This window comes from Typopeltis vanoorti, chromosome 12 (genome assembly GCF_054136105.1).
Source record: "Typopeltis vanoorti isolate ZY-2024b chromosome 12, IOZ_Tvanoo_1.0, whole genome shotgun sequence".
NCBI lineage: Eukaryota > Metazoa > Arthropoda > Arachnida > Uropygi > Thelyphonidae > Typopeltis > Typopeltis vanoorti.
The window spans coordinates 49,482,790-49,498,764 of record NC_143560.1 but is presented as its reverse complement, the minus strand read 5'-3'; the positions used below and the strand labels follow the sequence as shown (position 1 = coordinate 49,498,764).

Genomic DNA, 15,975 nt, shown 5'->3' with positions numbered 1-15,975 from the left:
CTGCTGTTAGCCAAGTCTCACTAATGCCAAAAACTCATTCCTCTTGTTCCTGATACTTCTGGCATTAGTATATAGAAATGGCAATATCCCTTTATTCCTTCACCTACCTGTACTCTCTGAATTGACTAACCTATTCAATATTTTTGCTTGGGAGACTAGATTCCTCAGTTGGTCATTCTTACACTTGCTTGCTTCATGGTTGCCTTCACACAAATTCGCTTACTTCCCCCCTAATTGCTTAACTTTCCCTGAATTTGCACATCGGCATGCTTGGTGAGCAAAGCTCTCTCCAGACATCTAACACCAAAACCATTTAGATGCAGTCCGTTCGCATTGTAAAAATCCTTCCTTTCTGTCAAACAAGAGACCACAGAAAATAAAATAAAATAAAAAATAAATTCTACATCATTCCTTTTGCACAATCTACGTATAGACTCATTGGCTATCAATGCCCTCCTCCTCCTCAGTTCTCTATCATAACATAGTAAGAGACTTACAATCTTCACCTTCTCATTCTTCTGTTTTGCCTCTTCTAACAACTCCTTTACATCCTGCACTCATAGAATACTTTTTGCCCCTCAAGTCATTTGTACCAACAAAATCAATCATTTCTTGCACTTATCTTTTTTTGCATCCAGATGGCATGGCTAATATCAATTTTGGCACCCATAGAAAACACGATTTTATCACTTTCGTTAAGTACTTACTCCCTTGATCATTGAGTCTTTATACATAATTTTCTTCTTAACTTGTTTTTCTTTTTTGTTCATTGGTTTTTATTATTCCTTTAGATCGTCTGCTTCTTTCTCTTTTTCAGCTCCACTAATCTCTAACCCCTCTGTAGAATTATCAGTTTAACATCATGATACTCTTGAGAACATTTATTTCTTGGTGAAGCAGATATTATAAGCTGTGTGAAGTAAAGCTTTTCTGCCCTGTATTTTTTGGGAGGATTGGTACTGTTTCTTGATTAATGTAATACCCTGTAAAAATACCTCCATAATCACATATTACCACTGCTGATATACATTACCATTAATGTTCAAATTATATATCAAGTGAGAACATCGCAGAACTTATTTTTCTTCAGAGAGTGGGTTCTATGATGTTCCACTGGTCACCCATAAGTTGGGGTAAGTGCATGGACCCTTATTAAAGATGGATTGTTTAATTCTCATTCATTTCTGTGTCCTTTTTAGTTTCATTAAACTTTTGGGATCTGCAATATTTGCAACCTAGTGAGTTACTTCATTTGGAATATGGTTTAAAATGCTGTTTTAATCTTATAACTATAAATTCATAGAGAAATTGGGAATATTGCATCATTAAATATACTCAAATGCACTTTTAACCTATATTTCATTGAATTGAATTACTACCTTTAAATATGCTGTGTTAAATTTTAATATTTCAGTTTTATAAAAAATTTAAAAAAAATTATGAGAAAACATTTTTTTAGTATTCATCAGTTATTTTGCTGGTCAGATAGAATAGCAGATTTAATTGGCATGATTCAGTTGTATGTTTAATACGCAATTTTACTGCAAATCATGTAACATCTTATGTCTTAGTAAAACCATGTAAATGCAAAAAAAATGTTCTGAAAGCTAGAAACATGAACAATTTTTAATAACTTGCTTATAATGATCACAAGCTTCACCTAAAGCAAGTACATAAATTTGGGATTTAGATAAGATGTCTTCTTAGTGAATGTTAATTGTTCAATTAATAGTGGATTCAATTTCAAATTTGACTTTAATGCTTTTTAAAGCAGCAAGCAAATTGATGGACAGGCTTGAAATGTTGACTGCATATCACCTTTAATTTTTATCATGTCTAGAAGATAATTCTTATTCAGATTGATTGAATCCAAAATTATAAGAATGATTATCATCTAGAAAATACCTTGAAATCTTTCAAATGATGGATTGATTTAAATAATATTTTTATGGATAAGCTTACTACAATATATTCATAACAAGGTCATTAAAGACTGCATAACATTTATGCTATTTATATTATCATAAAATCAATAAATGACGACATTTTCTTTTTCTCTAGCTGACTTGAGAATAACTTTGAAATTTCAATCTAGTTATTTTTGTTTCTACTTTGGTAAACATTCAATAGCTGTTGTGCTGCCAAGTTAATCTACAGAGAATTTTTCCTTGAAAAATTGTTTAATCAACAGAATAGAACCTCCGTGGCTCAGTTGGTATGAAGCCCTTTGGTTGAAAGACCTAGATTCAATTCCCATCTCTGACATGAGGAACCTTTATCTGGTTTCTTTTGACTGTTCTAATGCGGAGGTAGAGGGTTTTTTCGCCTGGAACCCCCCTCGGGTTTTTTTGTCCCTCAGAACAGCAAAACTGGCCCCATGAACACATACAACTACAAACATAACACACACACACACTTGTAATAAGGATTAGCCAACCTACTCCTATGGAATAGGTTGATTAATCCTTATTCCAGGTTTCGAATGCCAGTGCAGTGAAGTGTGGGTCTATGCATGAGCGTAAATCAGGAAGAAAGGAATCGACAGAAACAACTTAATATTAAAACTTAGCTTGGAACAATGTTCATAAGAAATGGAACTGTGAAAATAGTACAACATTGCCGTTGGAAAAATGAATGTGTTTATTGTAACAATAACTTGAATGGGAAGCGCGAAAGTCGTTTTATTAAAATGAAAATTTTATTAAACTACTCATATTACATAGTTTTAACTAGTTGTCTTTTTTTTTTTATTATTATTATTTCCCAATGCCTTGAAAGAAACAAAATAACACTTCAGACCATTCGCTGCTGAAATGGTTAAAAACATCTTGATTTAATGAAATAAGCTGGTAGTTGAATGATAATCTTGTTCAGTGCATGTCTTCTGTCACTGTAGTAATCCCATAGAACAGGGATTCTCAATCTTTTCCAGTGGCGTACCACTATATTTAATTCAAGATGTTAGATGTACCAGTAAGCAAATCTGTTTTCGTACCATCCCCAGCAGTGGTATGCATACCATCGGTTGAGAATCCCTGCCATAGAACATTTACTCCTTAAAAGTTGAAAGATTTTAATTTAATGAAATAAATTTGTAATAGCTGAATAAAGTTTTCATCCTGCTACTCTGGTTAAGCTATTTGTAATATGCTCCCCCCCCCTCCTATCCCAAGAGATATTATCTTGTTTATATCAAATATCATATACATTAAAACATGAATGCTCATGAATACATTAAAAAGTTGCTAACATATCCTGGTGAAGTTCATATGATGTTACAGATTACTCTCATTATTCATTTCAGCAACTTTGTGTTTTAATTGCTATTTTGATATGCTTCATTTTAATCGTTACATTTTTAGTTCACATTGAAATGACTACATAATACAGTTAGCATTTTGTAGTAAATAATATGACATAAATTAATTGTTCTGTTTAAATTATTTCCAGTCATTTGGTACAAAGTGTTGGATTAGTAATTTAAATCAGTTACCACAGTTTAAATTTGATAATGGTATTTGCCAATACACAGATTATACCTCTGTAAAGAAATCTTATATATACCTGTATTAAATCTGTATAAGAAATTTATATGACACCTCGGTAAAGAAATCTTAATACATTAATAAAAGGGAGCAGAAAATAAAAAAAAAAATAGTGGGTGACATCATGCGATATCATAGCGCCAATTATTGTTGGTGGTGATTGGACATACATACTGTGCTTTGGTTCTCTTGTTACAGCATTCATTTTTTTCCTGACCAGAAATATAATGAAAACGGGAGGGGGGGGGGGCATCTGTTGGAACACTGAAAAGAACATATTCTCTCTAAAACTTGAGCACATATAAATCTTTTCCATGATTTATACATTGTCTGCAGGCTAACTTATGGTCTGTTTATGCTTGCTAGTTATCAGATGAAATAAAGTTGCTCTGAAATTTTAACCTGTTTTTTTTTTAAACCCTTTCAATTTTATTGACACTGAGTTGTGGTCTTTTATGTAACAAAGAATTCTTTTTTAAAGAACATTGTGCATTAGAGGGAAAGGGATTTTTTTTTTTATGTATCTTCCACTCATGAAAGGTTGTAAACCTACAGTATGTTGGTACACTGGATGGGCTAAGGAAATATTTTTTTATCCTTTTGTAATTTAATTATTTGTTGTATTTTTTTTCTATTTATTTTTTACAAAGTCCCTACTCCAGAAACCAAACCTGTCACTTTTCTAGCTACTTCAGACCTTAAGTAAGCAGGACAGTGGCGTTGCACTCTGTGATGAAATTCTTCTTCCTCCTGAAGGCATTCATAAACATCCATTTCTGCAGTGGGATTCAAACCCACACCTCTTTGTTTAGAGAACCAGTGTACCATCTACTCAACCAGCCAGGTGAGCAAACCTAAAAGCATCACCAGTGACGAGGAGGAAGAAATCAAGAGTGTATAGAAAGTGCTCAAGGTTATCTGATGTTTGGGAGGTATCTGAACAATCTGTGTGAGCTCATTGGCAATAGCAAATTCTTAGGTATGATGCGTACTTGAATCAACAGAAAACTATGAGCAGTTGGAATTGTCAACCATAAAATCACCAAGAAAAGGAAATGTCTCTATTAGAAAATTGGTCTTTAAAATCAAATCAACGTTTAAGTGGGGGTTAAAAATTAAAAAGTTCAGAAGGATTTTTAGCATTGTAGAGAGAGAGAAAAACAACAAAGAAATTTGGTGAAATAAGACCGAGATTGTAGCCAAAGAAAATTAAAAAAGAGATAATTCTAAGTTGGATAGTTACTCACTTACATGGTAAGTCAGAGCAAAAACATATATTAAAACATGCACCCTTGAGATGAAAATATCCAAAGAATATAATTGGGAATACTGAGACACACTAGTGATTGAGCAGATTGAATGTTAAGTTTACATTAGGAATAGTTTTGTATTTAAAAGACTTGAGATCCAGCCATTTAGAGGTTAGAAGTAAGATTTTTTTCCTCCCATAATATATCTCTTAGTTTCATTTTTTATGGGTGCTGTCTGATTCCAAATTAGGAAGACAATGGCATGTGCAGTAATGGATTCCTTAGTAAGCCATATTCAGAGAATTTCATCCAACTCCTCTGCTATTAATGCTTCCATAGTGTTCCCTCCTCCCCTCTACGCACACACACATTACTTTCAGTATGAAAACACTCAACAGAGAATATTGGCCACAAGGTTATTTTTACCTAAACTGAAAGTCCTCTAAACTGTCAAAGTTCAGTCCACCTATGCTATCTAGTAGTGGGTCTACAAAATAACAGTTTTAAAGCTGTATCTTTGAAAAGAAGAAATATTGGGGTTCTCCACAATATCTAAGTACAGGTAGTTCTCCCTTTACGAATTCGCACTTTACGAATTTTTTGGATTGGAATTTTTATTTTAAATTTGTACACGACGAAAGACATCATGAACGTAATGATCAGTTAGAATGAGCCTCAGTCACTCACTAGCCTTGGAGACGTGAGTGTGTTATTCATAGTTTTCTTCAATTACACCTGATTTTTTTTATTTTGTTTCATAGTTTTTTCAGAAATGTTTGAAATGTTAATACAAGCAACTGATAAAGATGGAAACTTTTCTACTAAAGAGTTTTGGGAGAGATTCAATATTTTAGATGCAATTCGGGTAACACAGAGTGTCTGACATAAAGTTTCTGAAAAAACTATGAAAGGAGTATAGCATAAACTTTGTTTTCAGTTTAATGATAATTTCGAAGGCTTTGAAGACCCCCAACAAAGATTGTGAATTCTGAAACTCAAGCAATCTTAGGTATGACTAACCAGTTGCAAATGAAAGTTTTGAGAGGTGATGTTAATGAGCTGCTTCAATCTCACACTATGGAATTCTCACCCAGTGATCTCCTGGAATCCGAGGAACAAGAAAGAAATGAAGAAAAAGACAAAAAAGATGCCGAATATGAAGCTCCAACTCGGTTTTTCACTTTAAAAGGCCTAGAAGAAACATTTAAACTTCTAGAAAAAGCTCAAAGTAAGCTTTGAATCATAAGATTCAGACTTTGAACAATTTAGTAAATTTTCCCGCAAAATGAATAATGCTTCTGCTTGCTATCGAGCTATAATGAAAAGAAGCGAAAGTCAACAAGGTCTTCTTTGAAAAAAAAAAAAAAAAAAAAGATGCACCGAAGCTTCCTAATATATCTCATGCTACCTCAATGGTTGTCGATTCACCAGGTGATATAGAAATGAGCTAATTTTTTTTTTTTTTTCAAAGCAAAAATTTCAAAGAAATTTTAATTAAAAATTTTTCTTATCCTATTTTTTAAATATGTAAAATCTTTGGGCAGTAAAGTCTTTTCTTATTATTTAATATTCATTTTATATTTTATATATTTCTTCCTATGAACATAACTCTCACATATAGCATTATTTCTAAGGCAAATAAACTCCCGATTTACGAATGTTCGCCAGGAACCAATTAATTCATAAAGGTGGGAACTACCTGTATTTAGAAAATATCACTCATTACATGCTGCGAGAAATGGAGAGAAAAGTAAACCGAGTATTTTACGGTATGGTTTGTTTGTTATGGTAAGTGTAATGGACTCAATACACACACACCCCAGATTTAAAAAAAAAAAAAAAGTTTGCAGATGGGCAGAAAACTCAAAATTTCCAGGTTACAAAACTGGCAACAAACCAAAACATTTTTATTGTCCCAGTAGCCTGCTCTGAAATGGTGCAGAATACACAAAATCTTCCAAAATACACAGCCCATCTCATGGTGGGCCAACAAAGAGAAGGAGGATTGTTACTATTTAGTTCCACTAAGACTGGTGGATTGGTGCATCTTTGCATTGGAGCCTCTATCAAATAGTACCAAAGGGGATGGGTAAATCATCACATATCAGAATTCTTTTCTTAAGATAGCTTCTTCAATTTGGAAGTTAGCAATCATGGTATGCCAATGTCCATTCTTCTGCCATCCTTTTGATCTGGTAATAGCTCTTGTTACCCATCCATTTCTTTACAACATCAACCCAGGAAATTCTTGATCTACCATTGGATCTTTTTCTCTCTAACTTTCCCTCTGTTATTTCCAGAGACGTTTTCTCTGCTGATTCTCTCAATATGTGTCCTGCCATCTTGCACTTTTTTCTTTATAAGGTATTCCACAAGTGCTCTTTTGGTTTCCATTAACTTAGTTAACTCAATGTATCCTCATTAGTTTTTCCTCCTTCCAAGAAATCTTTAGTGCTCTCCTATAGCACCAGATCTCAAAGGCCTACAATTTCCTGACTATGGATTTTGAATATATCCATGTCTCACATCCATAATCAATGTTAACCATACATAGGATTTTATCTTGAAAGTTTTTTACTTGGTTCTATTATAAATTAAAGATTCCAAGAAATTATATTCTTTGTTTCATCCTTTATCCAAGTGTAAGCAAATAAAGTTTGTGACTTGGGTACTTGTATATAGGGGCTAATCACTTCACATTAATTGCCTTAGTATTCCATAATGCAAGGTATACATATCCTTACAGATATATATATATATATATATATATATGTATATGTATTTTTTTTTTTCGACCTTTATTGAGGTCTCATCACTGGAAGCCAGATCCAGAAGAGATACCAATATTTTATATACAAACTTGTATATGGGAAATCTGCATCATTTCAACCTTGGTATCTCTATGATGAGTGATGATGTGTAATATCATTAAGCATGAGATTCAGAAAAAGAAAATGCTCTGGAAGGTATATAAGGAGAAAGGTGACTAGCAAATTCATGAAAAATACAAGGGTCAGGCAAGAAGGGTCACTAGTATGTATGGTAAGGAAGGAAAAATCAGGTTACAAAAAGAAACTAGCTGAGCAGGCCAAGGGGAAATCCTGCTAAGTGGCAAGTAAGAGGAAAAACGACTATGGAAGAATAACGTTAATGAGTGCTGATGAGAGCCTCTGTAGCTCAGTCAGTATAGACAAAGCCCTTTGGTCGGCAAGACCTGGATTCAATTCCAGTCCATGATGTAACTTTTATCTTGTCTCTTTTGACTTAAGGTGAGTTAGCTGGTTCCATACATAGGTGGAGAGTTTTTCATCCCTCAAAACAGGCAAACTGGCTCCTTGAACACACATCTACAGACATAAATACATTTCTCCCCAAACGTCAGGCTCTGTGACAAGCCAGTATATTGCTTAAGGTCACATCATGTAAAATAGCAGACTGTGCACCAAGTGGGATATAATGCAAAGAAGAAGAGAGTGAGCTGATGTTCACAAGGTGATAGAAGCAAATGAAATAGTTGAATTACTGAGCAACCACTTTGCAAGGATATATCATCCAAGTGAGGTTAATGCTGTGATGTATGTAACAGACTGATGTTCGAACAGAGGTGAATGAAATGGAGGTTCTTTGTATATTGCAAAATCTCAGTGTGAATATGGCTGTGGCATAGATGAGATATCAACTCAGGTTTTGCAAGAATGTGCAAGGAAACTGGCAGTGCATCTTACTAGGCTCTTTAATTTAAATCTCGGTTCTGGTAGAATTCCAAGGGAATGGAAAGAGGGCAAAATAATTCCCTTGCATAAGGGAAGTTCTAATACTGCAGTAGCAAATTATAGACCAATCAGTATCTCAGGTGTGGTGATAAAAGTACTAGAAAATTGTTGAAAAAGAGAATTCAAGAATGGGTAGATAAAAACATGATAATGTATGAGGGTCAACATGGCTTTGTGAAGGGTCAGTCATGACTTAGTAATTTACTAACTTTTTATTATAGAGTAACAGCTGAGTTGGATAAAGGAAATGGCTACACAATGATTTTGCAAAGGCATTTGACCAAATACCACACGGAACTCAAATTACGCAAATTAGAACAATTGGGGGTGGGCATGACACTGGTTATGTGTATAAGAAGGCGGCTGCTTCACTGATATCAAAAAGTGGAATACATAGGAGCAAAATCCATCTAGAAGCTGGTGACTAGTGGTGTGTTGCAAAGTTCAATTCTAGGACCACTTCTGTTTCATTTGTACATAAATGATAGAAAATAACCTGAAAGGAAATATGCAATTGTTTGCTGAGGCTGCAAAATTAGGTAAAGTAATAGTGAATCAAGATGATGTGGAAAGCATACATGATGATTTTAATAAGCTGTCAGTATAGGCAAAAGATAATGGGTGTCAGCTTAATGGGAAGAAATGTAAAGTTATTCATTTTGGGATAAATAGATTACAAGTTGTGGACCACATTGATTTAACTGTACTCCAAGAAATAGATGAAACTATGGATTTAGGGTGGTGTTAGACAGAGAATGGAAGTTTATAGGACATACTGTTAAGGTAGTTCATGTGATCACTCGAATTGAAGAACACACAAGTAGAGATAAAGAAGTTGTTATTCCTCTTTATAAGGCCTTGATACATCCATACATCTGGATTACTGTAGTGGAGAGGATTCAGAGGCGTGCATCCAAGATGTTGAGTGGTCTGTGGAACGTTCTCTATGAGGATTGGGAATGTGTGGACTGTAGGAGTTGGTTGACAGGCGAAAAAGAGGGGATATAATAGAAACATATAAGTTACTTAAAGGGTTTTATAGGATTGATGCAGGGGAAATGTTTCAGCATTTAGCTAGATGGTGTGGAACAAGAAATCATCCCTGGAAGTTGAGTAAAAGTGTGGGTAGTAGGGTGGGATTTTTCACCTGGAAACTTGGGTTTTTCATCCCCCAGAACAATAAAACTGTCCCCATTAACACACACATCTACAGACACCCCGGGAGGCATAGGGCTAACCACCTTATCCTCGAGTTACGGTTGCGAAGTCCAAGATTACTTGGAAAGGTCATGGGTACTTAGGTTCCTGGTAGTAGGAGTGTGAAGTCTAGATTTTTTACTTGGCAAGTTGTGAATGAACAGGATGGGTTGCCAGAGTTAGTTTTTATTGCCTCATGTGTTAATTGGTTCAAGAAGAGGTTGGATAAATTGAGTTTCCCGTGATGAGTCTTTGGACTCCATCAAAGGTACCAACACACAATAATAATAATGATAATTTGTTTCTTGAAAAGATGATGGTTGAATTCACTGGGGTGGGGGGGAGAACATGGGCTGCGCCAAAGAACAAAGGTACATGGAGTGGGGGGGAAGAGTTTGGAGTTGAACTATATATAGATGTTTACTCCCAGAACAATAAAACTGTCCCCATTAACACACATCTACAGACACCCCGGGAGGCATAGGGCTAACCACCTTATCCTCGAGTTACGGTTGCGAAGTCCAAGATTACTTGGAAAGGTCATGGGTACTTAGGTTCCTGGTAGTAGGAGTGTGAAGTCTAGATTTTTTACTTGGTAAGTTGTGAATGAACAGAATGGGTTGCCAGAGTTAGTTTTTATTGCCTCATGTGTTAATTGGTTCAAGAAGAGGTTGGATAAATTGAGTTTCCCGTGATGAGTCTTTGGACTCTATCAAAGGTGCCAACACACAATAATAATAATGATAATTTGTTTCTTGAAAAGATGATGGTTGAATTCACTGGGGTGGGGGGAGAACATGGGCTGCACCAAAGAACAAAGGTACATGGAGTGGGGGGGGGGGAAGAGTTTGGAGTTGAACTATATATAGATGTTTACTAGAATCTGGTTGTGTTATAAATTGGTAAGACAAAGTGGAAGAATGGTAGTGGGCAGTTTGGTGGACTAGTGTAAAAGTTGCTGTGGAAAAGTCATGGAATGAAGCAGTCTGTGAGAATATGATTGGAGTTGGTTTGTGAGAGGTGGGGTGGCAGCACCATCTGTTAAGCAGATTGTCCTCTTCTGGATAGCAACAGGCATTCTTAGGGAGACTTATGGATGTGATGCATTTCTGCCAGGATAGGCTAGATGGGAAATTCAGCCCAAGAAGAGGAAACTTACCTTGACTGGAGATAAGATTATTACCAAAAGTTAATGGAACTTTCCAAGAAAAATGACAGAACTGTGTTTTGGTATCACCGAAATTCAGTAGATTATTTTCTTCTCACTTTGAGAATTGTGGGGAGATCACTGTTTAAGACATTGGTTATGAAGGGTCTATCAGCTTTAATCATTTGAGCACTGCAGATTTTGTTGAATGAAGAAAAGTAATGGAGTGTACTGTCATTAATGTATAGCAGGAAGAGTGTAATGAAACACAAGGCCCTTGGACCCAAATATTGAAAGATATTTGATGAGAGGGAATCATACATTATGACATGTTATGGATGACAATAGACAAAACTAGTGATGCAATCACAAAAGACAGGAAGGAGACCATCAGATAGTATCTTGGTAAGAAGACTTCTCTGCCAGATTCAATCAGATACCTTGCAAATATCAATAACATCTACATGAGTGTCTCCAAAGTTTTCTGTGGTGGTTTGCATTTAAAAGTGAGTGAGTAAGTAATCCTTATTGGCAATAACTAATTAGTGGGTTTCTAAGTAGTGAAAAAGTTTGTTGTTGATGACCTTCTCCATTATGTTTGTAACTATTAAGGTGAGGACAGTAATTTGATCACTGACTTATCTCCCTGTTGGGTGAAGGCTTACTTTTATTCATTTGGGTGTGATGACTTGTATGTAATATATATATAACCTTGGTGTTAATTTTGGAGCAGAAGTATTTAGTACAACTGGAAGAATACCATTTGGACTAGGAGACTTATTAGTATCTAGGTTAGAGATTTTTCTGGCAAAAACTCAGAACAACTTATCTGTAGATAATGTTAGTGCCTGGATATGAGAGAAGTGGAAGCATGGAAGGAGAGAAGTTACAACCAGTAGTTAGCCTTAGTAGGGAACAGGAAGGCTTCTCTGTCATTTGAGTAGAAGCCAAGTTTTTTACATTTAGTCTTTAAAAAGTCTGCTTTGGTTTTTTAATGATTTCCTCAGATGTTGTGGACTGTAGTGCGAAATGTAAGCTAAGTGTGAAGCTGGGGAGTTTTACTCGAACTATTTAAAGTATGCTGAATTTTATCTTTGACTTCTTTGGCACACCTTTTGGAGAAGCAGGGTTTGGATAATGATCATGAGTCATATATAGATTGAAGAATGAAAATCTTTGTTCCACCAAGTGTTGTTTCAGATATTTGCATTAAACAGGTGGATTAAAAAAGCAGAAACTGGATTGACCTCTGAAATTTCTGTGCCTTTTTTCCATGGATTAATTACTATTTTCACTTTTTTTTTTAATCCATATAACTTTAATCCAAACAAATATCTGAAATGATACTGGTGGAATGTGGACAAAGTTATGGTTGCATTTGTCAAGAGGAGATCTAATATTTGCAAAATATTTATGGGACAAGCTGGTTAAGAAACAGTACAGGGTTTTGGAAGAATGATAAGGATTATCCAGTATTCTGATAGATATGTGAACAATATATGTTAGAATACTAGTGAAAACAAATGGAAAGCCTGAAGCGGCTTGAAAAAAAGTTCTGTTTTTTTTTTTTTTTTTCTGTTTTTTTTTTTTTTTTGGTCTCTCATGCAGGATTTCTGGAATTGTGCAAAATATGAATAATGAAAAAGCCTTAACCCACACACAGTACTAATATCCTTTAGGTTTGTGTATAGGTGTTACCTAAAAATAAATACATGAAATAATTCAGTTTCTCTTCCAGCATGCTATAAGAAGGGAAGCTGGTTTGAATTATGAACATTGAGGTCTCCAAAAAATATGAATTTATTGTATGGATAGTTTAGGAGGTTGAATGGCCATCAGAATTATCAGAGCAGTAAATGCAACAAAGGAGCTACAGATGAAGCAAGGAAATCTGAGGCAGAATGGAATATTTATTCTTAAGGAAAAAATCATACTTAATAGAGTTAATACTGTTAAGGTGAATTGTTAGGGGATGACATTTTTTAGGATCAGTGTGGAATAACAAGATTAGGTTATGCATGCTGCATGTAATGGCACCTTTCATTATTATTAACATTTGAGTCCTGGATGTTGATGAAGTGGATATGGAAGTTCTTTGCTTAGGACTTTGTGTGAATGTGTGTGTTTTGTTAAGAATTTGTTGTTTTTAAAGATTTTGGGGGTGTATTTTTATTTTATTTTACTTTTTTTTTTTGGTGCATGATGCTTGAACCACAGTATTGGTATTATTATTGGTATTTCTTAATTATTATTGTTTGTTTTATTATTGGTATTTCATGGTTGGTGACATTAGAAACTTGCAATTCATGGGCATGCAGTATGGGATGAAAGACTTATGGCTCCCACACAGTTAGAGCTCAGCATCCAGTACATAATGCTTTACTTGGATTCCAGACACTATCTGCTGGCTGAGTTAACATCAGCAAGATTATTTTCCACCTAATCGGGAAACCATCTCCCATATTATATAGTGACTGGCCTGCAGAACTACATTATTACTTTTCATTTAATCAAGATGGTGGTGTTGGCTCCCTAATTAATTACAATGTGTGTTGAACAAGCCCATTAGGGCCATCACCTATATTTCATGTGTGAAGAGCAGGGTAACAGAAACTTGCAACTCTGCTCTGTAGATAAAACATGACAATATCCAATTTAAAATTTCATCACTAAGTGGCCAGGTGTTTCACCAGGCAAATTGATTTCTTGCACCCATTGGATAATTGAGGAATTACTGTATACATATATATCCATGAGTCCTGCTTTAGAGGCATAAAACTTTTTTGAGATACTAAAGGCCTCCAGTAAGCATAATGGTAGCAATCTCATCTTCTTCTTGAGTATTCTGCAATTGAGCAGGTTCTTCTCTTAGCAAAAACTTTCCTTCCACTCTCTTCTGTTCTGAGCCTTCTCTTTCAAGGTTGTGTATCTGTCTCCATTCAGCATGTCATCTAGCATTCTTTTGCTTACTCTTCTTCTGGGTCTTTTTCCGTCTATTTTTCCTTCGATGGTATCTGATGATTCCATTCCTTCTCAGAATATGTCTGATCCAGTTTCCCTTTCTTCTTTTTATCCTCCTTAACAGACTTCTTTCTTCTTCTACTCTTTTTAAGACCTCTTCATTAGTTATTTTATCTGTCCATTCGATTTTTTCCATCCTTCTCCAAATCCACATCTCAAAGCTTTCCAAGATCTTAATTTCTTCTTTCTTCAATGCCCAACTTTCAGTGCATTGAGGGCAATACTCCACACATAACATTTTATTATTCTTTTCTTTAGGTTTCTGTCCATTTTACTTCTGAATAAATTCCATTTTCTATTAAAGGCATCTCTTCCCATCGCTATTCTTGCTTTTATGTCACTTTTACATATTCCATCACTGCTAATCACACTTCCTAGATATTTGAATGTCTTTACTTGATTCAATTTTTTCCCATTTATTCTGATATCCATATTTGCCTCTTTTCTTGCTATTTTCATTACCTTTGTTTTTCTTATGTTAATTTTCATTCCATAATTGATACAGGATTCCAGTAATCTGTTCAACAGATGTTGTAGTCCTGTTTCAGTATTTGATAATAATGGTACTTGAACTAATGGTTCTTAAACATAGTATTGTTGAAAGAAGAGTGATCTTAAACTAATGGTATCATCACAGACTAATGGGCAGTATGGCAAAAAGAATGAAAAATGTGATCATCCTTAAATACAGAGTTGTATGCAATTGGGATGCACACGCTTATACACGTGCAAAAAAATGCCAAGGGATAGGGTTTGCCAGCATTTTAATGAATGAATGTTAACATTCAGAAAATGAATGTTAACTCTTGTAGGTGATACTGCAATATGTGTCGAAATGTCAAATGTGAGAAACTGCTGTTATATAGTTATTTGATCTCAACATAATATGAGAAGTTGTGAAGATTCAGCCTAGCTGTTTGTTTAGAATTTAGATTTCCATTAAAATGTTTTCTTTCTTTTAAGGTTACACGGTGATCAGCATTCATGAATTTAGGGACACAAAACACACATGTTGAAAAGATTATTTTACTGATTAATATTTTATTATTAATCAGTAAAATAATCTTTTCAACATGTGTGTTTTGTGTCCCTAAATTCATAAATATGTATTAAAATACTTTGTTTTTAAAAGTTTGTATGTTTATTAATTAGCAGTTCTTCAAATATCAAATCTTTGATTATTCATATATTTTTGTGTACTAAAAGAGTTTTTTCAACACCTTTTGCAGTTCACTTTTGGTGTTAGTGCTTGGAAACATTGGGTTTTGGAAAAGAATGCACAATTAGAGAAAGGCTCACAGTCATCAAGAAAATTAAAATTATTTAAAACAGATTTATTGCAATTGCCACCAGATGAATTGAACTATTCACTCTGCCTATTTGTTAAAGAAGTTCGTAAACCTAACGGAGAAGAATATGCTCCTGACAGTATTTATTATCTTTGTTTAGGTGAGTATTTCAATTAATAATTTTTTGTAGGTCTTGTTTTCTAACATGTTTATTTTATAAGGATATGTGAAAGGAATGTAACCAGCAAAATTATTTAGCAGTAGATATTTTTATTTTTTTGTTTATTTTAGGAAACAAAGATAAGGCTGTTACAAACAATATTCCAAATAATGGACTGTAGTGATGATAATCTGTGACTCAATAAAATTTGATACTAGGATGAGGTTTATAGCTCATAGAGTATTTTTTGTTGCTATTTTTACAGGCTTATTCGTCCTTCCATTCAATATGGTATACTTGAAATATATCATCATCAAACATAGACCTTCAGAGGGTTTACAGAATATTACAATACTACTACATGAAATAAAAGAACGTCATTTTTAATTAACTGCTGATCGACAATTTTCCTCCAAATAAATCGTACTTCTCAAGATGCCAGTATTATCTGTTCTTATATTTCTGTCTTCTAAGGCACTTTTTACTGTACCACTTACATATGGATCTTTTCTCTGCCAACCTGGTAAAGAAAACTTGTTTTGCTAATCTTTTCTTTCCTCTCCCTAACCTTCTCTCTCCCATTCTGTTTTTTT

At 34.5% G+C, this 15,975-nt stretch overlaps 1 protein-coding gene across 3 annotated transcripts in view; it reads left to right on the top strand.

The window, feature by feature from the left end:
• LOC150100777 (zinc finger MYM-type protein 4-like) overlaps window positions 1–15,975 on the top strand; it is a 521,809-nt gene that overhangs the window by 415,864 nt on the left and 89,970 nt on the right. For 2 of the 3 annotated variants that reach the window (XM_090402210.1, XM_090402209.1), the window contains exon 17: window positions 15,163–15,382. In XM_090402210.1, the coding sequence (XP_090258336.1) occupies window positions 15,163–15,382 (220 nt within the window). Of the gene's footprint in view, window positions 1–15,162; window positions 15,383–15,975 lie in introns of those variants that run through there. The other variant, XM_090402211.1, reaches the window with a different exon arrangement.